The 27,634-nt window shown below is 39.8% G+C and overlaps 1 protein-coding gene across 1 annotated transcript in view; it reads right to left on the bottom strand.

Annotated features, from left to right (window-relative positions):
• Window positions 1-1,360: 1,360 nt before the first annotated feature.
• The window catches only part of LOC120939781 (telomerase protein component 1-like), a 48,132-nt gene continuing 21,858 nt past the window's right edge, over window positions 1,361-27,634 (bottom strand). The window contains exons 5-15 of the mRNA XM_040352138.1: window positions 24,658-24,770; window positions 21,036-21,267; window positions 20,821-20,929; window positions 18,651-18,787; window positions 17,778-17,981; window positions 15,143-15,355; window positions 13,042-13,242; window positions 10,042-10,263; window positions 9,845-9,940; window positions 1,738-1,826; window positions 1,361-1,638 (exon numbers count right to left, since the gene is read on the bottom strand). Of these exons, the coding sequence (XP_040208072.1) occupies window positions 1,518-1,638; window positions 1,738-1,826; window positions 9,845-9,940; window positions 10,042-10,263; window positions 13,042-13,242; window positions 15,143-15,355; window positions 17,778-17,981; window positions 18,651-18,787; window positions 20,821-20,929; window positions 21,036-21,267; window positions 24,658-24,770 (1,737 nt within the window). The 3' untranslated portion in view covers window positions 1,361-1,517. The remainder of the gene's footprint in view (window positions 1,639-1,737; window positions 1,827-9,844; window positions 9,941-10,041; window positions 10,264-13,041; window positions 13,243-15,142; window positions 15,356-17,777; window positions 17,982-18,650; window positions 18,788-20,820; window positions 20,930-21,035; window positions 21,268-24,657; window positions 24,771-27,634) is intronic.

The following is a 27,634-nucleotide window of genomic DNA, read 5'->3' as shown; positions in this document are numbered from 1 at the left end:
TGGAGGATGAAATAATGTTTCAGAGAAGTTTCCCACTTTTTAAAATGTTGCTGAACTTTTTAAAATGTTGTTGTCATAGGTAATCTATTGACAGTACCTCAGCAGCATAGCAGTGTATACAGGAAAGCCTTTTTGGTACAATATGAATCAAAGAAAATTTGAAAAATTTTAACATCATTTACTTCTTCACTTGCCCTCCTGGTCGTTCCTGACCAGGCCATTTTTTGCTATTTGGCATTGCACTACTTTAAAGTATAACTAAAGATTTTTTTTTTTTTTTTAGTTTAGGATAGAGGGGAGATGCATTAGAACACCTGTCAGTTTTTATTGCTGTCTGTGCCATCATTAGGATAGTCACCCTCTCTATTTGTCTTGATTGCCATAATCATTGAAAGTGAAAGAAAATCCCAAATTCTGGCTTGTCCTCAGAAAAGTAATAGAGGGAAAAATCCTCCCGTGGGGACACTAGTTCTGGTGACCTGGGGGTCCCCAAGAAATTCCCTTAATTTGCAAAGATTTTCTCTCATTTACTGTTTAGCTATTGGACAAGAAGTGAAAAGGAATCTCTGCAATAAGACACAGATGGCGGGAAAAAAATCTAGCAGAGGTTATGAACCTCCCTTAATCTATCCAAAAAAAAGCTATTAAAAACAGAGTATGTACAGGCAGCAATTAGCACCACTCCCTTCCCCACCAAACAGCAATGGGGGAATGTGGAGAATGGGAACATGTTTTCCAGTTTCTTTCTAAAGTAAAACTATCTTGTTATTGAAGTTCAAATGGCTTAACACGCGTGGACATTTGCTCCTAAACCTTTGATCCTCTGTGTTGATCTACACAATGATTTAATTAAGACTCTAATGCAAATCAATCAGGGCTATGCAGTTGAATTTAAGCATATAAGCACCTTGATGACAACTAGAGATGGTCTCGGTCGTGTTTGAAATCACGTGCCCGATCCCGCCAGGAAGCCGACACTGCACAGCGCTAATCACAGGCATTGAGACATTTCCCCATCTGTGCAGCTGCTGATTGGGAAATGTCTCACTGCCTGCGATTAGTGCTGTGCAGTGTCGAAATCCTGGCGGGATTGGGCATGTGGGATTTCGAACACGCCCGAGCCCATCTCTAATGACAACTAGTGGTGAAGGAAGAAAAAATAAAGTATAAAAGCTATCACAAAATCTAAAGCTGTTATGTGGACTGCTCACAGTACTCTCCTTACGATTTCTTGTCAGAAGAGGGAAAAATACATTTGTATAGTGTAAAAAGTATTTAGAAAAAAAAAAGCCACATGACACTAGACACTTGAGCCCAATACAATAAATACAATATTTATTAATAAAAATACATATTAAAATATAAAAAAAATAATATGTATAACATGTTACAAAATGTTATAGACCACCAATGCAAAATCATACATAAAAGTGCTTTGTCATCCATTTGCTATTTTCTGTGCATTTTAACAACATATGTGAGCTCTTCAAAGAAATAAACCAATGAAACAAAATGTATTATATGTTCAAGGATATGCATGTTTCAGAAAATCCACACACGTGACACAGAATGGCTGGAGATGGTGGAGGAACCCCAATGATGGGTAGTTTACAGACCAGACATTCACTTCTGCCAGTCCTGCAACAAAAAAGATGACTTTGTCAACCATTGCTTTAGCTATTTCTTCTTGGCTTTCCTGGAAAGGCCCAGCAGTAAATATTAAAGCTGCATAGGTACCTGTTATGCCGAGGACATAAGAAGGCCTCTTTTCCCATGATGGCAACATGTGTTCCACACAACACACAGCTCTGTTTGTTAGGGAATAACTGCAGGGAGGACAATGTGTATGTTAAAACAAATAGATGCTTTAAATAGAGCTAAGAGGTAAGAACAAGAGAGGCAAGTGAAGTTTTCAGATTTGCATCATTCACCTTTCATTATCAAAAAAGAGCCTCCGCGCTACTGTAGACTCCTAAACAGTAATAACCCAAAACAGATACGGTGCTGCAAAACCTAATAGTGTTTACAATACACAAATCAGAAATCATACATATAGGGGTTCTGCGCGAACCAACACAGTGATAAAAAGGTAAATAATCTAGATATATAAATATATAAATATAGTGAATGTGAACAAAGAAAGTGGGATAGTGAGTGCTCACACTTTCCAAAATCAATTATGTGTAAGTGTAACCTCGAAAAGAATAAAATAATAAAATATATTAATTATATTAATTAAGTGGTTAAAATAATTTGAGCAAACAGTCCAAAAAAGTGAGGTGATCAAAAAATATAAAAATAGAACATATGGAATATGAAAAAATGAGGTGAAAAAAGTGAAAAAAAGTGAATAAAGAGTGTCCCAATAATGGTGTGCCAAGCTGTCAAATGGTGGTCGCAGTGTAGCTGGATATCCACTAAACGGGTTGTTGACAGATGTATAGTTCACTCCCTCACCAGGCTCCCAGAACTCTTACCTCAAACCATAAATAAATGTGCATCCAATAGATATTGAATCACCATAGAGATCTTCTCTCTTGTTAGTATCAGCTGGAACGTCTCCTTGGCCACTTCCTAATACAGCTCCAGTACAGGGAAAAGAAAGGAACACAAGGGCTCCAATAGTGTAATATTGTAAGACTCAGGGGGAATTTATTAAGGAAAAAACCTGTGCTTACATCAAAACATAAAAACGAGTGCAGTGAATAAACATACAAGCGGCGTCTTCAGCGCCGGCTTACGTCACTCCAGGTGTACGCTCTGACCAATCCCTACGCGTTACGACACGGGATCACGTGTCTTCATCTGGGGAACCTGATTGGTAGTACGGCTAATGTTTATATGTATCCAAAACCGGAAGTAGCGGAGCGGCCATTTTATTGTAGCCCGCTATATGTTATGGGCCAGGCTAATATTGTAAGCAAAGTGGCGTCAGATGTCATTCGTATTGGCTGCATATCTGCTAATATATCCAAATACAGATGAATAAGAATGCCAGCCAAATGACATTGCTCAACAGAGCAAACTGCTGAATAAAGAACGTTATAATAAAACCATTAGACGATAAGTAACTGACTATAGGATAATATAGGGCATCACCCTAGTATGTAAAGGTAGTGGGTAGATCTATTCCAAGCCAGTACTCCTCGCATACATCCAAAATAATGTATAAAATATATTGTGACATATATAAAATGTGTATATACAAATCCATATTACGGTATGTATATAACATATACATAAAAATGCATACGATAAAATGCACGAATAAAAGGTTAAAATAGAGGAATAAAATATTAAAATATAGAGATAAGAGGGTAGTGAACCCAAAATATGGTGAACGAACACCTGGTTTAACGTAATTACAACAATAGCTACATAGCTTAATGGTGTAAATCAATGCAATCCCATAATTAATAGAAATATAGATGAAAATAGACAAAGCTAATTCATAATGTGACCAAGGTAATTAAAAATGACTGTAAAATATCAGGATCAGAAATTGCTGAGGAAGCAGTTGAGGTCGAATTCAACATTCATTCCTCCTGGTACAAGTGTACGCAAACAATGAATCCATTTTGATTCACTTTGGCTAATCATTCTGATCTTATGGCTCCCCCTCCAAGATGGATTGTATTTTTCGATCCCCCAAAATTGCAATTGGGTCGGGTCTCTATTATGTATCTGATCGAAATGCCTTGAGACATTGTGCTTCGGGAAACCTTTTATTATATTTTCGACATGCTCTTTAATTCTGACTTTCAGAGCTCTCTTTGTCCTTCCCACATATTGGAGGTTGCAGCTACATTGTAGCACATATACGACACCCTCGGTATGGCACCCAATAAAGTCTTTAATGACATGAGTCTCGCCCGTATTTGTTGCTACAAATTCTGTTTTTTTCTTTTGAAATCTATGTGACTTGCGGCATGCATAGCACCCCTTGCATGGATAAAAACCTTTCCCAGAAAAGAAGGTATATCCAGGTTTCGGTGGGGGTTCAACTACTGTTTTCACAACTAGATTTCTCAGAGTAGGTGCTCTCTTATACAGAATCCTTGGTTTGTCAGGGAGGATTTGTTTCAGGTCTTTATCATTTTTCAAGATGTGCCAGTGTCTCTTTATCAGCTTGGCAACATCCTTATGTTGAGAGTTGTAATTCAAAATTAGACCCGGTGCTGCTTGTTGATAGGTGGATTTTTCTTTATTCTCTAACATCGTTTTTCTATCCATTCTTCCCACAGTATCTATTTGATTTTTTATCCAAGATTCCTCATAGCCTTTTTCTCTGAACCTTGAACCAATAATCTCTGCTTGCACTCTATAGTCACTCTCTCTGGAACAGTTTCTCCTCATTCTTACAAGTTGTCCCCTAGGGATGTTAAAAAGCCATGGTTTAAAATGGCAACTGTCCATCGAGAGATAACTATTCGTATCTACATTCTTGAAATGTGTTTTGGTTATTATCTTATTCTTTTCTACACTAATAGTTAGATCTAAAAAGTCAATAGATTTCTCATCAATCTTCCATACCAGGGTAATGTTCTTATCATTCCTATTGAGTGATTCTAGGAAGTTTTCCAGGCTTTCTCGACTGCCAGTCCACAGAATGATAATATCATCTATATATCTCTTATAGAGTGATAATTCCGTGGGGGTATTTTCATAAATGGCGGTTTCCTCCCATAGTGCCATAAAGGCATTTGCCACACTGGGTGCAAATTTTGCCCCCATGGCTATACCGATAGCCTGTTTAAAATATGTCTGATCGTACCAGAAATAGTTACACTTGAGGCAGAAGTCAAGACATTTGATGAGAAATTTCCTCTGTTTACAGATAAGGTTACTATATTTGCGTAGAAGCCATTTTGTGGCCAAACAGGCATCGTGATGTTGCACAATAGTATACAATGAAGATACATCTGCCGTTGCAAGTAGTGTTCTCCCTTCGCATACGGGCACTGTATCCAAGAGTTGCAGAATGTGTTTGGTATCTTTAAGGTAGGCTGGTGTGGTTTGAACCACAGGCTGTATAAAATAATCAATATACTGTCCCATCCTTGAGGACAGGGAGTCTATCCCATTAACTATGGGCCTCCCTGGGGGATTGTCTTTTGATTTATGAATCTTTGGGATAGTGTATATTACTGGTATTCTACATGCTTCTGGTATTAAATATTTCGATTCTTTTTTGTTAAGAATTCCTTTCTTACTTCCCAGATGTACAAGTAGTCCCAACTCTTTTTTATATTTCACGGTCGGGTTACCAAGTAATTTAATATAGGTGTTTCCATCCTGCAGCTGTCTATTCAGTTCATTATGATACTGTTCTTTTGATTGTATCACAACCGCTCCTCCCTTATCCGCGGGGCGGATGACAATATCTTTCCTTTGTGTTAGCAGTTTAATGCCCTTCTTTATATGTATCGGGTCGTTCCTCTTTTTCAGTTTCAGAGACTCCAGGTCTTGTAAAACTAGCCGTTTGAAGACTTCAATATGTTGGTTCTTGGTAAGTTGTGGGTTATAGACTGAGTTGTTTCTCAAAGTGCTATGTAAGGGTGCATTGTCCTCATTGGATGGGGCATTCCGAGGGATGAAGGAATTATTCAGAATAGCTTTTTTGATAGTGAGTTTTCTCACATACTTCTGTATTCCAATGTAGGTTTCAAATTTATTTAGGTTTTTTGTAGGGGCATGTTTCAAACCTTTATCCAAAACTGACAGTTCTTCTGCAGTAATGGATTTCCCACTAAGGTTTATAACATTTTCTCCAACTACTCTCTTTTGCGCTTGGACTCTCTTTCCCGCTCTATTGCCTCTCTTTGTTCGGGACTTAGCCTGTTTTCTTGAGGTCTTCTTGGAGAGTTGTACGGGTCTTGTCTTCGAGGAGAATAATCCCTCCTCTCCCGGTCTAAAAAAGCCCTTTGTGCATTATAGTCATATTGGCTCTGAAATCCATTACTGCAGAAGAACTGTCAGTTTTGGATAAAGGTTTGAAACATGCCCCTACAAAAAACCTAAATAAATTTGAAACCTACATTGGAATACAGAAGTATGTGAGAAAACTCACTATCAAAAAAGCTATTCTGAATAATTCCTTCATCCCTCGGAATGCCCCATCCAATGAGGACAATGCACCCTTACATAGCACTTTGAGAAACAACTCAGTCTATAACCCACAACTTACCAAGAACCAACATATTGAAGTCTTCAAACGGCTAGTTTTACAAGACCTGGAGTCTCTGAAACTGAAAAAGAGGAACGACCCGATACATATAAAGAAGGGCATTAAACTGCTAACACAAAGGAAAGATATTGTCATCCGCCCCGCGGATAAGGGAGGAGCGGTTGTGATACAATCAAAAGAACAGTATCATAATGAACTGAATAGACAGCTGCAGGATGGAAACACCTATATTAAATTACTTGGTAACCCGACCGTGAAATATAAAAAAGAGTTGGGACTACTTGTACATCTGGGAAGTAAGAAAGGAATTCTTAACAAAAAAGAATCGAAATATTTAATACCAGAAGCATGTAGAATACCAGTAATATACACTATCCCAAAGATTCATAAATCAAAAGACAATCCCCCAGGTAGGCCCATAGTTAATGGGATAGACTCCCTGTCCTCAAGGATGGGACAGTATATTGATTATTTTATACAGCCTGTGGTTCAAACCACACCAGCCTACCTTAAAGATACCAAACACATTCTGCAACTCTTGGATACAGTGCCCGTATGCGAAGGGAGAACACTACTTGCAACGGCAGATGTATCTTCATTGTATACTATTGTGCAACATCACGATGCCTGTTTGGCCACAAAATGGCTTCTACGCAAATATAGTAACCTTATCTGTAAACAGAGGAAATTTCTCATCAAATGTCTTGACTTCTGCCTCAAGTGTAACTATTTCTGGTACGATCAGACATATTTTAAACAGGCTATCGGTATAGCCATGGGGGCAAAATTTGCACCCAGTGTGGCAAATGCCTTTATGGCACTATGGGAGGAAACCGCCATTTATGAAAATACCCCCACGGAATTATCACTCTATAAGAGATATATAGATGATATTATCATTCTGTGGACTGGCAGTCGAGAAAGCCTGGAAAACTTCCTAGAATCACTCAATAGGAATGATAAGAACATTACCCTGGTATGGAAGATTGATGAGAAATCTATTGACTTTTTAGATCTAACTATTAGTGTAGAAAAGAATAAGATAATAACCAAAACACATTTCAAGAATGTAGATACGAATAGTTATCTCTCGATGGACAGTTGCCATTTTAAACCATGGCTTTTTAACATCCCTAGGGGACAACTTGTAAGAATGAGGAGAAACTGTTCCAGAGAGAGTGACTATAGAGTGCAAGCAGAGATTATTGGTTCAAGGTTCAGAGAAAAAGGCTATGAGGAATCTTGGATAAAAAATCAAATAGATACTGTGGGAAGAATGGATAGAAAAACGATGTTAGAGAATAAAGAAAAATCCACCTATCAACAAGCAGCACCGGGTCTAATTTTGAATTACAACTCTCAACATAAGGATGTTGCCAAGCTGATAAAGAGACACTGGCACATCTTGAAAAATGATAAAGACCTGAAACAAATCCTCCCTGACAAACCAAGGATTCTGTATAAGAGAGCACCTACTCTGAGAAATCTAGTTGTGAAAACAGTAGTTGAACCCCCACCGAAACCTGGATATACCTTCTTTTCTGGGAAAGGTTTTTATCCATGCAAGGGGTGCTATGCATGCCGCAAGTCACATAGATTTCAAAAGAAAAAAACAGAATTTGTAGCAACAAATACGGGCGAGACTCATGTCATTAAAGACTTTATTGGGTGCCATACCGAGGGTGTCGTATATGTGCTACAATGTAGCTGCAACCTCCAATATGTGGGAAGGACAAAGAGAGCTCTGAAAGTCAGAATTAAAGAGCATGTCGAAAATATAATAAAAGGTTTCCCGAAGCACAATGTCTCAAGGCATTTCGATCAGATACATAATAGAGACCCGACCCAATTGCAATTTTGGGGGATCGAAAAATACAATCCATCTTGGAGGGGGAGCCATAAGATCAGAATGATTAGCCAAAGTGAATCAAAATGGATTCATTGTTTGCGTACACTTGTACCAGGAGGAATGAATGTTGAATTCGACCTCAACTGCTTCCTCAGCAATTTCTGATCCTGATATTTTACAGTCATTTTTAATTACCTTGGTCACATTATGAATTAGCTTTGTCTATTTTCATCTATATTTCTATTAATTATGGGATTGCATTGATTTACACCATTAAGCTATGTAGCTATTGTTGTAATTACGTTAAACCAGGTGTTCGTTCACCATATTTTGGGTTCACTACCCTCTTATCTCTATATTTTAATATTTTATTCCTCTATTTTAACCTTTTATTCGTGCATTTTATCTTATGCATTTTTATGTATATGTTATATACATACCGTAATATGGATTTGTATATACACATTTTATATATGTCACAATATATTTTATACATTATTTTGGATGTATGCGAGGAGTACTGGCTTGGAATAGATCTACCCACTACCTTTACATACTAGGGTGATGCCCTATATTATCCTATAGTCAGTTACTTATCGTCTAATGGTTTTATTATAACGTTCTTTATTCAGCAGTTTGCTCTGTTGAGCAATGTCATTTGGCTGGCATTCTTATTCATCTGTATTTGGATATATTAGCAGATATGCAGCCAATACGAATGACATCTGACGCCACTTTGCTTACAATATTAGCCTGGCCCATAACATATAGCGGGCTACAATAAAATGGCCGCTCCGCTACTTCCGGTTTTGGATACATATAAACATTAGCCGTACTACCAATCAGGTTCCCCAGATGAAGACACGTGATCCCGTGTCGTAACGCGTAGGGATTGGTCAGAGCGTACACCTGGAGTGACGTAAGCCGGCGCTGAAGACGCCGCTTGTATGTTTATTCACTGCACTCGTTTTTATGTTTTGATGTAAGCACAGGTTTTTTCCTTAATAAATTCCCCCTGAGTCTTACAATATTACACTATTGGAGCCCTTGTGTTCCTTTCTTTTCCCTGTACTGGAGCTGTATTAGGAAGTGGCCAAGGAGACGTTCCAGCTGATACTAACAAGAGAGAAGATCTCTATGGTGATTCAATATCTATTGGATGCACATTTATTTATGGTTTGAGGTAAGAGTTCTGGGAGCCTGGTGAGGGAGTGAACTATACATCTGTCAACAACCCGTTTAGTGGATATCCAGCTACACTGCGACCACCATTTGACAGCTTGGCACACCATTATTGGGACACTCTTTATTCACTTTTTTTCACTTTTTTCACCTCATTTTTTCATATTCCATATGTTCTATTTTTATATTTTTTGATCACCTCACTTTTTTGGACTGTTTGCTCAAATTATTTTAACCACTTAATTAATATAATTAATATATTTTATTATTTTATTCTTTTCGAGGTTACACTTACACATAATTGATTTTGGAAAGTGTGAGCACTCACTATCCCACTTTCTTTGTTCACATTCACTATATTTATATATTTATATATCTAGATTATTTACCTTTTTATCACTGTGTTGGTTCGCGCAGAACCCCTATATGTATGATTCACCTTTCATTCACTTTGCACAATGGAATACCCTGTAATGTTCTGAGCAAGAGGGAGGAGGCACCAATAAAAGAAACTGAAGGAAGACTTGGTTTGCAATATTTTTAAGGTGAAACTAACATTGGGAAGTGATGAAGAGAAGGCTAAATTTAGACTGAAGCAGTGCCTAAAATGTAAGATTTTCCCTTACCTGCCCAAATGCTCCAATCTTGAATGTGCACGTCCCACATATCATAGCAGCAGACCTCTGGAAACCATTCCTACAAACGTGGAAGCAGCGAAGAGCCTGCCATGCAAATATACATCATGTGTTTAAGAAAAATTATTATCATAAACTTTATATTGAGAGTCATTGGAAGGGGGAATTAATCTGTGCAATATGGTTACCTTTATGTACTGAGCTCGAGTGTGAGCTTGGATGGAGCGTGCACGTGGGTCCTTTCTTAGAAACTCAACCAACCGACCATTAAGTCTGGCTTCCTGCAGAAGACGTGGCAATTGGTTCACTACTATGGCATCATCTGTGCACTTATGGTCATAGTAATCCGCCAAACTAAGAAGGTACTGGCCACGTGAGTTGTCAGGACTAAGCAAACACTGCTCCACTGCCTAAACCCCCCCCCCCCCAAAAAAAAAGAACATTTATGAAGGACAGAAGACAAACAGTATAAAAAAAGTAACAGTAGGTCTTGTCTTACAATACAGTATCTCACAAAAGTACACCCCTCACATTTTTGTAAATATTTTATTCTATCTTTTCATGTGACAAAACTGAAGAAATGACACTTTGCTACAATGTAAAATAGTGAGTATATAGCTTGTATAACAGTGTAAATTTGCTGTCCCCTGAAAATAACACAATAAACAGCCATTAATGTCTAAACTGCTGGCAACAAAAGTGAGTACACTCCTAAGTGAAAATGTCCAAATTGGGCCCAAAATGTCAAAATTTGGTGTGGCCACATTTATTTTCCAGCACTGCCTTAACCCTCTTGGACATGGTGTTCCCCAGAGCTTAACAGGAATGTCTGCTTCTAATGAAGCCTACATTTGAACAGGCTGAAAGACTCTCTTTTATAGATTTACTTTGCTTTTATTAAAGGAGAAGTCCAGCCTGGGCTCATTTGGATGAGCTTCTCCTATGGGTCACAGGTGTGCAATTAGTTTTGCACACCTGTGACCCGTTTTCAGCAGAGAGTGAACTGAAGTCCTCTCTCTGCTGACGTCATCAAGAACAGAACAGGCACTGCATCATCCCGACTTCTGAAGTCTGAATCCACCAGATGCCTGGACTGATGGGATTCTCAGCCTCTCAGCGAGCCACTGAGACGACCATTCCCTGCCCCTCCACAGCTCTGATTGACAGGCAGCTTCTCTCTGGGATGTGAGAGAACCAAGCCATCGGCGGTGTTCGATGGCTTGGTTCTCAGTGTGTTAAAAACCATACTTCTCTTTTAAAGCGGGGGTTCACCCTAAAAACTATTTTCTAACATTACATTGACATGACTCTCGACAATGACTGTATGCCGTTTTTTTTTTGCTGTACATACCTTCGTACAGCTATTTTCTTCCCTGGCTTCCGGGTAGTGAATCCCGCGGGAGTGGGCGTTCCTATCCAGCAGGTGATTGACGTGATGACAAAAACTACCTCCCCCCATCACATAAGGAGCGTCACGAGTTGCCGAAAGAAGCCGTTCAGCTTTTTCGGCAACTCGTGACGCTCCTTATGCGACGGGGGGAGGTAATTTTTGTCATCACGTCAATCACCTGCTGGATAGAAATGCCTACTCCCGCGGGATTCACTACCCGGAAGCCAGGGAAGAAAATAGCTTTACGAGGTATGTACAGCAAAAAAAAAACGCATACTGTCATTGTCGAGAGTCATGTCAATGTAATGTTAGAAAATAGTTTTTAGGGTGAACCCCCGCTTTAAGCTTCATTTTTTTTTTTTTTTTACTATGTCAGGCCCTTCTGTGGGTGTTCCTAATATTTTTGTACAAGGTGGTACTCTACTAATTATGACCTTAAGAGGCCAGTGCCCATCAGTTGTACAGTTTTACAGGTTTGTCCAAATCTTTTTACACATGAAGCAATGCAATCTTCATATGGCTATATGTTTTATTCTGTCCATTTAACATCTGAGCATATATCTGTCAGTTCCATAAGTAGATTTAACTAATACGCAGTTAAATGATGAATATACATTATTCTGCCTTTAATTACATCTACAAATGTTGTTACCCAAATTTTTAATGCTGCTTTCCTACATTTCTAGAATATGTATTCCATCTTCTGATTGTCTCTGTAGTTTTTGAGAAACAGCCTGTGTATTTTTTTTTAATAATGGGGTTGATTCCCTGTGGTTTCCTGTTTGCAAGACCACAGGCTGCTATGCCTTGCATTCCACTGGTTTTATCACGTCCCTCCCTTTAGTTCAGCCAGCACTTTCTGCTTGCTGCAGTGGGTGGACCAGCAAGTCTGAGATACCCGGTCTGAACCTCCCACAGAACAGTGCTCCCCTCCTCCCATCACAAGTTGGAGCTATCAAGTTCCCTCAAACCACTGAACCCCATACATGCTTGGCAATTACACAGGCAGGCAGGGGATACAGATCTCACTAGTGAGATTAAAAAGGCACTGCGACAGCCCAGACTTCAGAGATCAGTATTAACTATGTCGATCACCGGGGACCCACAGGGGACAGATAGAGTTTTATAGTTTTTTCTGTATAAGCAGACGAGAAGGAACTGGGCAACTGTACAGATTTAATCCCATAGCTGCTGGGGAGCGAGTACCATTTACTTGGCATGATGTTCACAATCAACATGTACAGGCCTAGTATACCCTCCCACATTCGCTGCAATTCTTAAAGCATGTAGTTTCATTATAGTGTACAGAGAAAGGAGAGGTTATGATGTAATCACTGTTCTAACAGCTCCTCCTTGGCAGAACAGACGCCTGCATTTTTTGAATTACAGAGATGACTTCCTGAAAATTCAATTAGACTTTTCTCTTTAATAGTAATAAATGTCACAAATGTATTAACTGTTTAGTGTAGGAGGGTATACTAATGGGGGATTTTTTTGCCGAACCCGGAGTTCTGCTTTAAAGCAATCAGACCATGTAGTGGTTAGCTTCTGAGCAATAAAGTATATGAATGTGGAGATAAGGAGAAACCAGTTCCTTTACCAAGCATCTGCCATATATGTAGATTGGGCAAGTTAGATAAGAACAATAGCAATTGATTCTAGATGTGCATGGTTTAATGAGGTGAAGAATTGCACATCTTTTTTTTATAATGAACAGCAAATCTTGCCTAATACAATACTAAATAAATTACTTGAATCAAATATCCCCCATGTGTTTTGGTTCGTTCTCCAAAGTTACCTGTACTACGCTGCTATGAAAAAAATGTAGGGTATCCCTCCCTCGATAGTCTCGGCCTACACGAAGAAGACTACTCAATGTTCTGCGAAATGAGGCCCAGTGCATTGTAGGTATTTCTTCGCCACCATCTAGCGAAGACATGGCTCCTTGCAGGTCTCTTTCCACTACACCCTCCTGGCAACAGTGCAGCAGACAAAGTAGCTATTTAAAAGAAAACACAATATATAATACTGTAAAAAGTATAGACTATTAAAGTTTATCTGTGGTCAAAATGTAAAATCATTATATTCATTTATACATTGCATTGCAATTATATCCAGCCTACGCATATTAATATATTAATATTTAATTTGAGCTACAGAGGTGCTGAGAGGACTGCTTGCAGGCAACAAGGTACCATGGAATATGTAGACCTTAGAAATGGAAAGTAAACAGAATAGGAGAGGCTACAAAACATTCAGGTAATCCAGGACATTATGGGAAGAGATGGCCAGCCTACATGCATAACATTAAAAGAGATTTCTCAAGTAAGTTTATATTGTATTGTTAAATATACAGTATCTCACAAAAGTGGGTACACCCCTCACATTTTTGTAAAGGGTCCCTAACATCCACCATCTCCGTGATGTCATCATGGAGAAGCGGAAGAGGACTCCAGTGGCAATCGGTGAACTCCATGTCCAAGAGGGTTAAGGCAGTGCTGGAAAATAATGGTGGCCACACAAAATATTGACACTTTGGGCCCAATTTGGACATTTTTACTTAGGTGTGTACTCACTTTTGTTGCCAGCGGTTTAGACATTAATGGCTGTGTGTTGAGTTATTTTAAGGGGACAGCAAATGTACACTGTTATATAAGCTATATACTCACAACTTTACATTGTAGCAAAGTGTAATTTCTTCAGTGTTGTCACATGAAAAGATATAATAAAATATTTTAAAAAAATTGAGGGGTGTACTCACTTTTGTGACATACTGTATATTCTACCAGGAAAGGAAGCCACTCACAGACAGGGGGAGTAGTGTAAAATAGTGTAAGAAGGTAAGTACTAAATTAGTTTTATAATGTTTTCTGACTGGCAAATTAACCTATGAAAGTTGGGAGACGGTGGCGTTATTGATATGCCATAATCATAGGTGACAACATATCATTAAAAAGTCCAACATTAACGGTATGTATGGCCTACCAGAGTGACTTAGCTTTACTAAAAAATGCCAAATCCTTAGCTGTCATTTTGGTCTAAGAACTACAGTATTTTCTGAGTTACTGACCTGGAACAAGCATGTGTGTAGGCAGGTGCAGTCTGCTTCCTCCACTGTAGGTGGCGTCCAACCAAAGCGGCATTACAGCTTGGAAAGGGAAGTCATGGAACTCTCAGCTTTTTTTGTGGTTTCCTGGAAGCAGCATTCTGGTTGGCTGTGCTTCATCCAGGTAAACTTTAGCAGCCATGTTGGGTCAGCAGAGTCTTTTAAAGTCTCTGCTCCCTAGGTTTTGGCACACATTTGCATGTGGGCAGTGGTCGGACAGGGACTCCCATCTGTCAGAGAAAGGTTCCAGACAAGAAGAGAATGCATAGGGCTCGCAACTTCTTTGGACATCTTCCTACTTGGGTAAGAGATGGCCAGCCTGCATTCTGCCCCTCCAGACGCTGTCAGTCCAGCTGATACCTGTCCCACTACACGCTGTTGACATTGGTGAGGGTTCCCAATTGGGCCCTCTCCCACCGGATTTGTTGTGAACTGTTTTGCCTTTACTACAATACAAGTTCTTCTGATTGCACCTGGACTGTGTAAGTTATTACTGCTGCACCACGCTGAACCCACCCACATGCAGATCAGATATTCTGTCTATACTTGCTGTTGGTTTGTGGTCAGTGACTCTGAAAGTATTGAAACCACACAAATCCAGACATGTAGATTTTCAAAAGAAAGTCATTTATGGCACCCTACACTGCACAGGGTCCAATTTACAGTTTTGCCTTGCTTTTAAGTCTAAACTAGCTAAAAGGTATTTCAGTTACGTAGAATCTCTTCACATTCAAGAAGAAAGCTTACGAAATGGGTACTTTTGTGCAATTGAACATTAAAAAAAAAAACACACCTTTTTAACGTGATTACTTTGGTCTTCCTGAACCAGTCTCTGAATTATGCTCTCCAAAAGTCCTTGCAGTGAGTCAGGAAATTCGATAATTTTCTTGGTGAGCATCTCAAATACGCCAAACACACGCAGCTCCTCACAGGCAAGAGACAACCACAGAGGATTCGCTGAGGAGGATTTCTGAAGAAGTTGATGGAGCTGTTCCGAGCTTAATGTCTACTTGGGGCAAAAGAAATTAAATGTATATGTATATTCAAATGTACTTCTGCACTAGTAATGTTTGCTTTATTATGTGTATTTGTGAGTCTTGTGTAACCCAGCACATGTGTGCATGTTCAAAATCTTGTGGTGTGCATGTGTCCTTCAGCAAAACACTGCCTCCTGAGATGTGTGACGTGTCCATTCCAAGAGGTAGTTGGGTCCAACATCATTCTTGCCTTGGTGAGGGAGGAGGCAGTGCTGCAGTACCGCACAATCAAAAATATGCTTTCATTGGTGAAGGACTGTTTTTTTTATAACAATTTACACTTCTACCACAAGATTCCCTGGTTGCTATGGTTTAGTGCACAGCACATGCCATTTGCCTTTTTATCTGTTTGTCTTTAGCTGGAACTGAAAACTGAAAAAGGATGGGAAGAATGAGGGGGGATAAGTTCTGACTATAGCTACGGCATTCTGTAAGCAATAGTCTGCTGATAAGAAAGGCAAGCATGTGAAAAGGGGATTAAAGATCCACTTGCTGGTTGGGTATGTAAGTTGAAAAATATGTTAAAAAAAATTGTAGTCTTTAGTTCTGATCATAATAAACAAAGAAAATATATGCAAAATCACAAAAAAAAAAAGATTTTTTCTACAGCTTACCTGTAAAATCCTTTTCTTGGAGTACATCACGGGACACAGAGCAGCCATAATAATTACTATGTGGGTTTTATGCCACCTATAGGTGAATGGACACTGGCAGATGGAAATAAAAAAGGAAGTCCTCCCCTATACAACTCCCTTCTACACAAGAAGTATCTCAGTTTTGTAGCAAAGCAATAAATATTCAAAAAAAGAGGGAAGGGACCTCTGTGTCCCATGATGTACTCCAAGAAAGGGATTTTACAGGTAAGCTGTAGAAAAAATAAAATGTTCTTTATTGTACATCATGGGACACAGAGCAGCCATAATAATTACTATGTGTGCTGTCCTAAAGCAATGCCTCTGAAGGAAGGGAGGCACAATCACAGAAACTGCCACCTGAGAAAGACTTATTCAGCTGTCCGTAACATACTGTGGCCAAAGTAGTATGCTCTGTAGCTTTGATATCCATCTGATAAAATCCTGTGAATGTATGAACCAAAGACCATGTAGTGTAGAGCAGGGCTCAAAATTTCAAGCCCTGAGCTTCTAGCCAGGCCTCAAGTGTTACTCGCCACCAGTTGCCTCACCTAACCCATACACTGCCCTGCCCCTAATTCCGCCTAAAAACGCCCTTGTAGATTATCTCTTGGAATGACACTGTTAAATGTTTTATGCCGAATCAAGTTACACAATTAAATATTACCAACAACAACTTTAACAAAATGGGACAGGGCACTGAGGCAGACCAGAGGGACGTGGCACTGGGGCAAACCAGAGGGACATGGCACTGGGGCAAACCAGAGGGACATTTGCAGGATTAGCCAAGCATATTTGCATCCCATGCAGCCTTTTTTTCTGCTTCAGAGCAGCCTAAAAGTAAGCACCTGCAGACCAAATGCACATTATTCTGGAGACACAACACCTTACAGTGCACTGATATCTGTATAGGGGTCTATCAACTTACAGTTGTACAGGCCCCCTGAACTAAGCAGTAAATATGCAGTATATAATCATGACTTGTCTGGCCACACATTTCTCCCATAGTAAAAACTCACACTTCATTAGTGTGCTGCTGTTATGTCTCAAGAGGCCCTGCTGAACCTGCCGTCCACAAGGTAAACATGGCCGCCCCTCCATTTCCTGCCTGTATAGAAATAGGCCATATTGAGCGAGCCTGTGCCCTCTAGTGGCTGGAGGGGAAACAACAGCCCACTCTCCTAAGTACACAGAGCATGATTAGACAGCACACTGCCCCCAGCGGCACACAGAGAAGACAAGACTGTCAGATCTAGTTTTAAAAAGAGAAACAGCTAAAATGCAGACTTACCATTCCTGCTGCAGGAGTCCAACCTTCACCCATCACGGTGGGATTTGCCACAAAAGAACTTCAGGGACTGGGTCCACCTTAATTTGGGGTCCACTCGCCTGGACCTGTATAGCACCCTGCAGGAAAGCACCTTGGTCAAAACAGACACTGCACAGGGTTCGGTTACGCAGGGTCCAGCAAACCTCAAAGAATCTTCTCTCCTATCCAATGAGGCTGTATGTATCACATCAGTGAGGTACTTCCTGTGTAGGAGGGAGTATATAGGGGAGGACTTCCTGTTTGATCTGGCAGTGCCAATTCACCTATAGGTGGCGTATTACCCACACAGTAATTATTATGGTCGCTCTGTGTCCTATGATGTATGATAAAGAAATGTATTTTAAGGATATATCCACATTGCAAACTTCTCTTGCTTTGCTACAAGAATTAGTGTTAAAATGTATGACTTCTAAAAGGCTCTACCCTTACCTTGCTATATCGGGACAGGTACATGATGGCCAGGTCCTGAGCTGCATCCATAGGAAGAAGTTCCAGGTAAAGACAGCAAGGTGGGGGATCACTGTGGACAGTGGCTGTTGGTATGCAGCTAATGATACACTTGCAATGCTGAGGTAAAAATCCTGGAGTGCTCAACCAGGACAGGAGGTCAGATACATCAGAAGGGTGGGATAACTTGAAATCAAAGTTAATGCAGCATTAGAATGGATATCACTGACACAGATGTTGATTATATTGTATGTATTCTTAAACACAAGATGATTTATTTTTTGTATGCTGTAGCATAGGATATAAATTCTAAATTCGGCCATCTTAGTGCCAATTAGGAAGGCAGTAAACATGGGATCTAGAAGAGAAATCATTCAGACAGCCAGGGCTGTTATCAAATTTACAGATTTTCCTGGTGATTGATAATAGCGGACAAGGATGATCAATTTCACCATAACTGAATCACAAGTTGTTTTCTTATCTATCCAAGAGTTGGATTTCCTGGTTGTGTCTCAACCCCTTTAACACATTCATCATTTGGAAATTAACTTACAGTCAACATACTGTACCTAGAAAATAAGGTTTGTTTAGTAAATGCAAGATGTGCAGTAAATTCATCCGATGTGTGTGGCAATGCCTATATTGCATGTCTAATTGCTTTTTGAATTGAGCCTATTATGGGAAATGCAATAGCACCCTTTGTTTTTGTGATGTCCATACCAGGGTGAGATTCTAGTGGGAAAGTCCCACGGAAGGAATGCACAGCGAATATAAGACGACATCATCCGATTCCCCTAATCAGCATATTATCATTATTGAGTAGTGAAAGAATAAAAAGCCAAACATTTATGTCACCTGGTTTACAGCATCAATGAATAAATATGAATTGGAATTGGCCAGTCTGACAGTAGACTGCAGAGCCTGTTCCAGGATTTCTTGAATTTCTTCATTCCTCCAGCAGTCTTTTAGCTTCAGAAGAATATCCTCGAGCTCTGAAACAGTCCAAATTAAACACTGTGCTACTATATTATTCGTTTTTAAAGCCTTTCTTAACCAGGGTTCTGTTGAACTCCAGAGGTTCTTTAAGAAATTAGCATTATTTGCATCTCAAAAAAGTAACCACTGACACCACTGGACACACCTTTTTTAAGCTAGCCTTAAGGGTTAACAGTCTTTCTACGGACCACCAATCTAAGGGACATTTTACCAGATGACAATCAGTGTAATGGGGTCCCCTTTCAAAGATCACCAATGTAAGTTATTCATTTTCACTCTGACCACCAATCTAGAGGGGCCCTCCTCCAATGAACACCAAAGTAAGGGATCTCTTCACTGACCACCAGTGAAAGTGGACACCTTTCCACAGACCACCACTGTGATAGGACACTACTTTATTTTACTGGACATTATTATTATCATTTATTTCCTTTCATTATAGTTACTAAAAATATTTTTTTTATATAGAGCAATGTACTGTGAGCTGCATCTACTGTAAATATTAGCAAGGGTTCTTCCATGTTACACAGGTTGAGAAATGCTCATAAAACACATACAAGGATAATTTTCTTACGTAAACATAACCGTGTTAAAGCCCAACTAAATCTTCAGTTTAAATCAGTTAAATACATCCCAAGTGCATAAAAAGTGTACAAAGTCTTACAGTACATCAAGCAGCCTCACCATGTCCTGTCCTCTGCTGGCAAGCTGCTAAAAAAATTGCTCTCTGTATGTAAGAAGTGAGTTCTCTCTAGAGGTCCGTCATGCCTCTCTGAGTCAGATCTAATATTCTGCAATCAGCAAAGCTCACACTTAGTTTCCATTGGAAAATGTTATATTTGAAGCAGCCGAGGGTGTGCTGAACCTCTGCAGAGAGACCACTATTTCCACACATAGAGCAAGGGTCCTTCTTTGTGGCATGCTGGCAAGGGACAGGCGTTTCTCATTTCTATTGCGTGTTTCCTTCTGGGTTATCATAGCGCTTCTCAAATTACTGCTGTAGTAGACAGGAGGTAAATCAGCCATCTTGGGCACACTCAGTAGAATATTATACTAGGGCCAATTTTATAGATAGGAGCCAATTAACTTACCAGTGTGTCTTTAGAGTGTGGGAGGAAACCAGAGCACCCCGAGGAAACCTACACAGGGACGACATGCAAGCTCCATATAGATACAGACGTTTCACGCCTTTTTGTTTTGATGTACCTGGAGTATATTTAGTGGATTTAATTTCAAAGTTTGGTTGGGTTTTAATGTTTTTAAGGATTAATGTGATTCACACAAATGCTGCAAGTGCTAATCATGTTTTCAGATAACCATTGTAGATTTCTACACATTTATAGCTATATGTTATACTGTAGTTATACTGCAGCTTTTACAATGGCACCAGGGCTCAAGTCCTGCGGGAACGCGTGGGAACGGAGTTCCTGCACTTTTTTCACAGCAGGAACGCAGTTCCCTTTGCAGGACTAGAGCAGCTGAGCCGCTCGAGCCAATCCTTCACTAAGCGCTGATGCCCAGCTCGAGTCACTGTCAGGGCCAGGCGAACCTTAATAATCCTTTATGTTACTGGCAGCTTCCTGTATATGGATTCATCGGGTAGTGTGCGGGTATTCCGTCACTTCCTCGATGTCGCAATGTCTCCTGGGAGCTTTTGTCATTGTTCCTAGGAGACATTGCGGAGGTCTGCCGCAAGTTATCGCGGGATTTAGAAAGAACTTGCTTAAAGTTCTTTCTAAATCCTGTGATAACGCGATGAATCCATATACAGGAAGCGGCCAGTAACATAAAGGATTACTAAGGTACAGTGGATCGGAAAAAAAACATGCGGTTTAGTAATTATGCATATGAGCGTGTCATTTTTTTTTTTTTTTGGTGGGGGAGTGGATCTTGGGTGGGAGTTCCCACACTTTTTTCCCCCACACTTTTTTCCCCAGGACTTGACCCCTGAATGGCACCATTTTCCCTTCAGGTGTATGTGCTTGGCATGTTCTGAAATGCAACACTGAATTGTATTGACACAACATACCTGGTCCATTTGGCAAAAGGTAACAACAGAGACGCCTCACTAGGTTGGAAAGTTGAACAGAAGAAGCACAGCAGCCAACAAAATGGTAAAACACATTGTTGTTGGGGATCTGTGTAAACAAGCACAATGTAGCAAATAAAAAATCTACTGTATTAAGGTAGCATACAGAATTTTAAATATAGTTTACAGACACAGAAGGTTTCACAGCAGCTCACCTGCAGTATTTTATCAATACTGGCAGCTAGAAGAGAAGATTTGCCCATGCCAGGCTGTGATATAACCCAGTGGAGAGCGGCACTAGAATTTTTATTTGTGTTTGGATTCGGAGCGCTAGCTGGATCCATGTAAAGGAAGTCCAGGATGTTCTGTATCTCCAACTCCCGCCCCAAGAAGAACTGATGCTTCTGCTGAAGGAATAGTTGGTGCTGTGCCAACTCCGTCTGCTGCCTGCAAATACATATAAAAATTAATTCACACATAATATTTTCCACTCATCAGGGCTTATAATAACAGACCGCAAAGGCTAATGCCGCATACACACCATCACTTTATGTGATGAAAAAAAACGACACTTTCTGTGAAGTAAAAAATGACGTTTTTGAAACTTCAATTTTCAAAGACGAAGTTGCCTACACACCATCGTTTTTCTCACAATGTTCTTGCAAAGTGAGGTTACGTTCCACCACGTTTTACCATTGAAGCTAGCTTCTGGGCATGCGTGGATGAAAAAACGTCTTAGAAAACGACGTTTTTTGCTACACACGGTCAATTTCTGTGAAGTAAAAAGTGCACTTTTGAAAAACGACACATAAAATTGAAGCATGCTTCAATTTTTTTTGGTCGTTTTTTACAAGACATAAAACGACGTTTTTCCCCACACACAGTCAATTAAAGTGACGTTTTTAAAAACGTCATTTTTTTTCATCACATAAAGTGATGGTGTGTACGGGGCATAAAAGTCACTATTGCTATCTGTCTTTAAGATGAGTATTTAAGAGATGCAATAGTAAACTGTTGGCATCATACAAATACTGTATAATAATATTCGCCAATTGGTTGATGTAACTATTAAATCAAATGACCCCTGATAATGATGTTTCTTTATGATTAAGTATGCTGAGGTGTGACACAAATGTCTCAAAATTCGTAACTGATGACCAACTGTAAATACATTTCTTTGACTTTAATAAAACTTACAATAGTTACAAAGTTGGTAAGGTTGTATAAATAGACACTAGTGCATCCAGTTCAACTGTGGTGTGTGTGTGTGTGAGAGAGACTTCCATTTTCCATATTCCTGTACATTGCATTTGCTAAGAACCATATTTAAAGTATTTCGAATTTATCTACACTTCCTGCCGACACCACCAACTGAAGGGAGTTCCACATCCTTCCCATCCTAACAGTAAAGAACCCCTTACACAGTTTAAGAATGAACCACTACTCATCCAACTTCATTGTGTGACCTTTCTTTAGAGACCATGGGTAAATAGTTTCTGCCCAATGCTAGTCACCATTTCATTTACAGAGTTGTATATTGAGATCAAATTCCTTCTTGACCATCTCTTCTCCAGGGAGAATAACTTTGCTTTAGTTTAACTAATGTTTGTGGTTGTTCTTCATAACCGAGCTCCTCCAGCCCCTTTTTTCGTTTTCCTGTCCTTCTCTGGACTGTCTCCAGTTCAAGCACATCCTTCCTAGGGATCGGTGGCCAAAACTGTCTGACTCAAGATGTGGCCGATCCAAAGTTTTGTAAAGTAGTAGAATTATTTATATTAATAATAATAATTATATTATTTTATCTCTTGAGTAAATGCCCTTTGTAATACATAATAATCTGCTGGCCTCACTATATCTTGTTGTGAAGTTATTGCCCTGCTTAGCTTTTTATCATTAGTAAAAGTTGAGATTTATCAATGTATTTCAAACTCTATATCGTTTATAAAAAAAAGATTAAACAGATTTGGTCCCAGAAAGGAGTCCAGGAGGCATACTGCCCACAACTCTACAGTAGACCATTCAGAAAATATGTAATTAATCACTATTCTGTGGACATGCTCTGCAACTAGTTTTCTATCCAGGTACATACAATATCATCAATCGCAAAATACTTTATTTTATAAATTATGCATTATTTAAACATTCCAAAGTCAAGTGCAGATTTTGATTTGGGATTGTTTAGTAAGCCCCAATTTTGTTCTTTTTTATTTTTTGAAAAATATTTTATTTTGAGGTTAGCATTGTATAATGCAATTCAGTAAATACAGCCACTATAAAAAGAGTGATGAGAAAAGGTTAAGCAAGTATTCAACCTTTCACCCTAATAAAAGTCTATGAGTGACAGGCAATACATCCCCAACAATGGGAGATGCATACACAATGGGTATAATTTACTAAAGCAGGAGTACCCAACCCCCAGGCCGTGGACCAGTACTGGTAATTACCCACTTGTTAAAATGATAAGTTTTACCAGCTCCCGCCCTCCGTCCAGATCTGCAACTCCTCCTGCACCCTGCTTTGCTGACAGGTTGACATCCATGGCGATGGGAGACCAGTGGGAAGACACACGACTAAAAACTGCCTCTACCCTGCCACAGGTAGGACTGTGCAGGGGAGGCAGAGACTGAAATGGGGCACTGTGATGGGACAGTGAGAGAGAAAAGGGGAGAGGAGGGCATGACTACAAGAAGTACTATGACAGGTTGGCTGTGATTGCAAGGGACACTGTGATATAAAGGGGACTGCACTGTAAAGGAACACTGCAATCAATACAGTGCCCTTTACAGTGCAGTACCCATTATATCACAGTACCCCTTTTACAGTGCAGTCCCCTTTACTGTTACATCACAGTGTCCCTTTACAGTGCAGCCCCCATTATATCACTGTGTCCCTTTACAGTGCAGCTCCTGTTACATTAATGTTATGGGGACTGGCCTGTAAAGGGGCACTGTAATGTAAGGGGGGGGGTGATGTGAAAGGGAACTGAGGACACTGGGGGACTGCTTTATGGAGGAACTGCACAGTAAAGGGGGGACTGTGGACACTAAAGGGGGGTTGTGGTGTGAATGGGGGCAAAGGACAGACTTCCTGAAAATCCAGTCCACCCCCTGGTTCCTGGACAAATTGGCTGATATGAAACTGGTCCCTGGTACCAAAAAGGTTGAGGACCGCTGTACTAAAGGCAAATAGGCTGCACTTAGTAAATGAGGGGAGGCTCTACCGACTTCCATCATTCAATCATAGGCAAACAAACAATTCTGTTTTTTAAAAAACAATTCCTTGCATGTAATTGGATGTTCTTTGCAAAGCTTCACCTCCTTGACTAAGCTCTGGAGCAACTACAATTGCAGAGTGCAACAGCACTTGTATAGTCTATTTGCCATTCGTAAATCAACCCCAAAGTTTTGGATTATCTCCCAAGCAGGTATACTTTGTGAATCAAAACAGAAGTGGGAAGAAAGGTGATACCAAAGGGGGTATACCGGTAAGTCAAGAACCTTAAAACACAACTCCAATAATTACGTCACACTATATTGTGGGAAGTTCAATAATAATGATTATCTGCTTATAATACACTTCAGCTGTGTGAGATTGTATGGAAATTTGATTGTAAAAGTTACATTTTGAGATGGCACTGCCAGGATTCATCACCTCTGAAATAATGCACTCAATGTTTTCTGCAATGCATTCACTTCCAAATTACATGTTGTAGTTCATCCAGCCTGAAACCAGGTGCTTGTTATTATAGTATGAATAAATGGTCTCTGTCGTGTGCTACAAAGCAGTCACCAAATACTTGGCAGCAGCTTGCAGGTTTGTTGCTATGGGTCTACGTACCAAGAAAGTTGCTTTTCCTGTGTGGTAATATGTTCTGAGAAAGTCTGAAGAATTCTTGTCTTTAGAAACTGCAGGATCCAGGATGAGAATTCATCATAAATGCCCAATCTCACCTGCATATAAACACACATCAAATTAAAGGTTACCTGTTATTTTGTTTTTAGCTATAACACAAATGTTGCATACTTTAAGGTGCCTGTTCCTGTCTTTAAAGCCATGGGTTGATGGGGCTCCAAAATATATTTTCATTAGAGTTTATGATACTTTTCACAAAAGGATAACAGGCTTTCTTTAAGGGAAATTATTACAATGGTTTAAAATAATAGAACTACCGTAATTTGTAATCACGACATCTAGTGAAAGCAGATCTGTCAATAGGGCAGATACCCTAATGACTGGATAATGTTCTAAACCAGTACACGCTCAATCTATTATGAACTGAATCAGTGTGATCTATGGAAGATTTTGGTCTCTGTATATCAATTTTAATAATAAAACATGTTTATTATGTTAATATGTTTAATTTTATTATGCTTATTAAATATTGGGACAATTTCTATACAATGTGGTAGAGGGATTTTACAACATATTTGTTTTCTTCCACTTGATATAAAAAATAATAAAATCCTGTTTTCATTGTAAATAGTGCACTACATCTAGGGCCCCGTACACATGAGAGGATCTATCCAGGATCTATCCATATCCAAGCCACCAAACGACTGTAGATATCAAAAGGCTACACAAGCCTAAAGTGCATGTGAGAACTTGGGAGGAGATTTACTAAAACTGATGCACATAGAATCTGGTGCAGCTGTGCATAGTAACCAATCGGCTTCTAGGTTTTATTGTCCGTGATACTTTTTTTATTTGCACTAACATACAATTTTTCAGGACATGCTTTCGGGGTGTTACCCCTTCTTCAAGGTCCAAGCAGTACTGCTTGGACCTTGAAGAAGGGGTAACACCGCAAAAGCTTGTCCTGAAAAATTGTATGTTAGTGCAAATAAAAAAAGTATCACGGACAGTACTCAATTTTCTCACAATTGCACTAATACGGCTACAATCACGTCAAGTAGGTTTTATTGTCAAATTCTAATTGAACAAGCTAAAGTTAGAAGCGGATTGGTTACTATGCACAGCTACACCAGGTTCTATGTGCACCAGTTTTAGTAAATCCCCCCCCCCCCCATAATGTCTGTTTCAGGTGGCAACAATATAGCTAGAAGCAACATGTCATGCATTTGTTATAAATCATAACAGAACTCTGTAGTGCTGAGCAAAACAAGGGCATGAAGTGCAGCCTTTCTAAAACGTTTCACCCAGAAAGAACCATTGAAATACGTGCCGAGTCTCAGGGAACCCCTACTAAACAATTAACCTACAGGGTACATTTATGTGATGATGAAGTTGCAGAAAAGTTTGAATAAAAGAAGAATATGGCTTACCTATAATATTTTACAACTTAAGTGGATCATTCATTTTTACACAACAAAATACATTTTGGCAATAATCATGAAACCAAAAATAATAGCAATGACCAGAAAAGTAAATGCAGAGGGACAGTTGTTGTGTCCTCCTATTCTAGTGGTCAGAAAAAATATGTCCCTTACATTGGTTATTAGTGTAGGTCATTTGTACCTTGACAATTATTGGAGAAGTGCCTCTTCAGGTGGGTAATTAAGAATTGTCCCCTTAGGCCTCGTACACACGACCGAACATGTTTGCTGAAACTGGTCCGCGGACCAGTTTCCGCGGACATGTTCGGTCGTCTGTACGGCCGACCGGACCGGATTCCCGGCCGAGCGGACAGGTTTCCAGCGGACAAATGTTTCTTAGCATGCTAAGAAACATGTCCGCTGGAAGCCTGTCCGTCGGACATGTTCGGTCGTCTGTATGACTCCGCTCGGCCGAAAGCCCTCGCATGCGTCAAAGTGATTCGACGCATGCGTGGAAGCATTGACCTTGCAGGGTCGCGCACGTCATCAGCGCGGCCACGTCACCACGTATCCTGTCCGCGGGAAATTTGGTCTGATGGTGTGTACAGCCATCAGACCAAATGATCCCAGTGGACATGTCCGATGAAAACGGTCCGCGGACCGTTTTCAATGGACAGGTCCCGTCGTGTGTACAAGGCCTTACACTGATGGTCAGTGCAGGCAGAAGATCAATGTACCACTGCTCAAGGAACCCTTATCAACTTTCCTAGGGTTTCATGAATTCCTGGTTGAGAAGGGCTGCTGATATGCATCAAAACATACAAAGCATGTGGCAGTTACATAATAAAGTAATTTAGAACAAGGTAGCTAGATTTGGCAGCTTAAAACTGAGTGAATCCTACTTCAAAAGCAAAGTTACTAGATTTTTTACCAGGAACTTTTTTTACTATGTTTTACCAGGAACTTTTATTGATTAGAAGTTAATTACTGCATATCTATATAAATGCACAAAGGGTGTTATTTACTAAAGGCAAATCCACTCTGCACTACAAGTGCACTTGGAAGTTCAGTCGCTGTAGATCTGAGGGGGACATGCAAGTAAAATAAACAACAGCATTTTTGCTTGCACATGATTGGATGATAAAATGAGCCGCGCTTCCCCTCATTTCAGATCTTCCCCTCAGATCTACAGCGACTGCACTTCCAAGTTCACTTGTACTGCAGAGTGGATTTGCCTTTAGCAAATCAACTCCATAGTGTCACTTTGGGTTTGATTTACTATAGGCAGTAGCTCTAGAGCTTAGTAAATGAGCAGAAGCACTACTGACTTCCATCACCCAATTATGTGCAAGCAAAAAAATGTTTTTTATTTTCCTTGCACGTGATTTAATAAGCTCTGGAGCAACTGCACTTGGAGAGTGCAGCTGTACTTCGTAAAATGCAGTCTTTTTGCCTTTAGCGAAATCAACCTCTGCCTCTTTAAGGGATCCGAGTTCACCTCTTCTCTAGTTTGTTGTATTAGTTAGATCAAATTGTGTAAT

Source organism: Rana temporaria, chromosome 1 (genome assembly GCF_905171775.1).
Source record: "Rana temporaria chromosome 1, aRanTem1.1, whole genome shotgun sequence".
Classification (NCBI taxonomy): Eukaryota; Metazoa; Chordata; class Amphibia; order Anura; family Ranidae; genus Rana; species Rana temporaria.
Note: the sequence above shows the minus strand (reverse complement) of the source record. Positions and strands in the feature narration are given on the sequence as shown.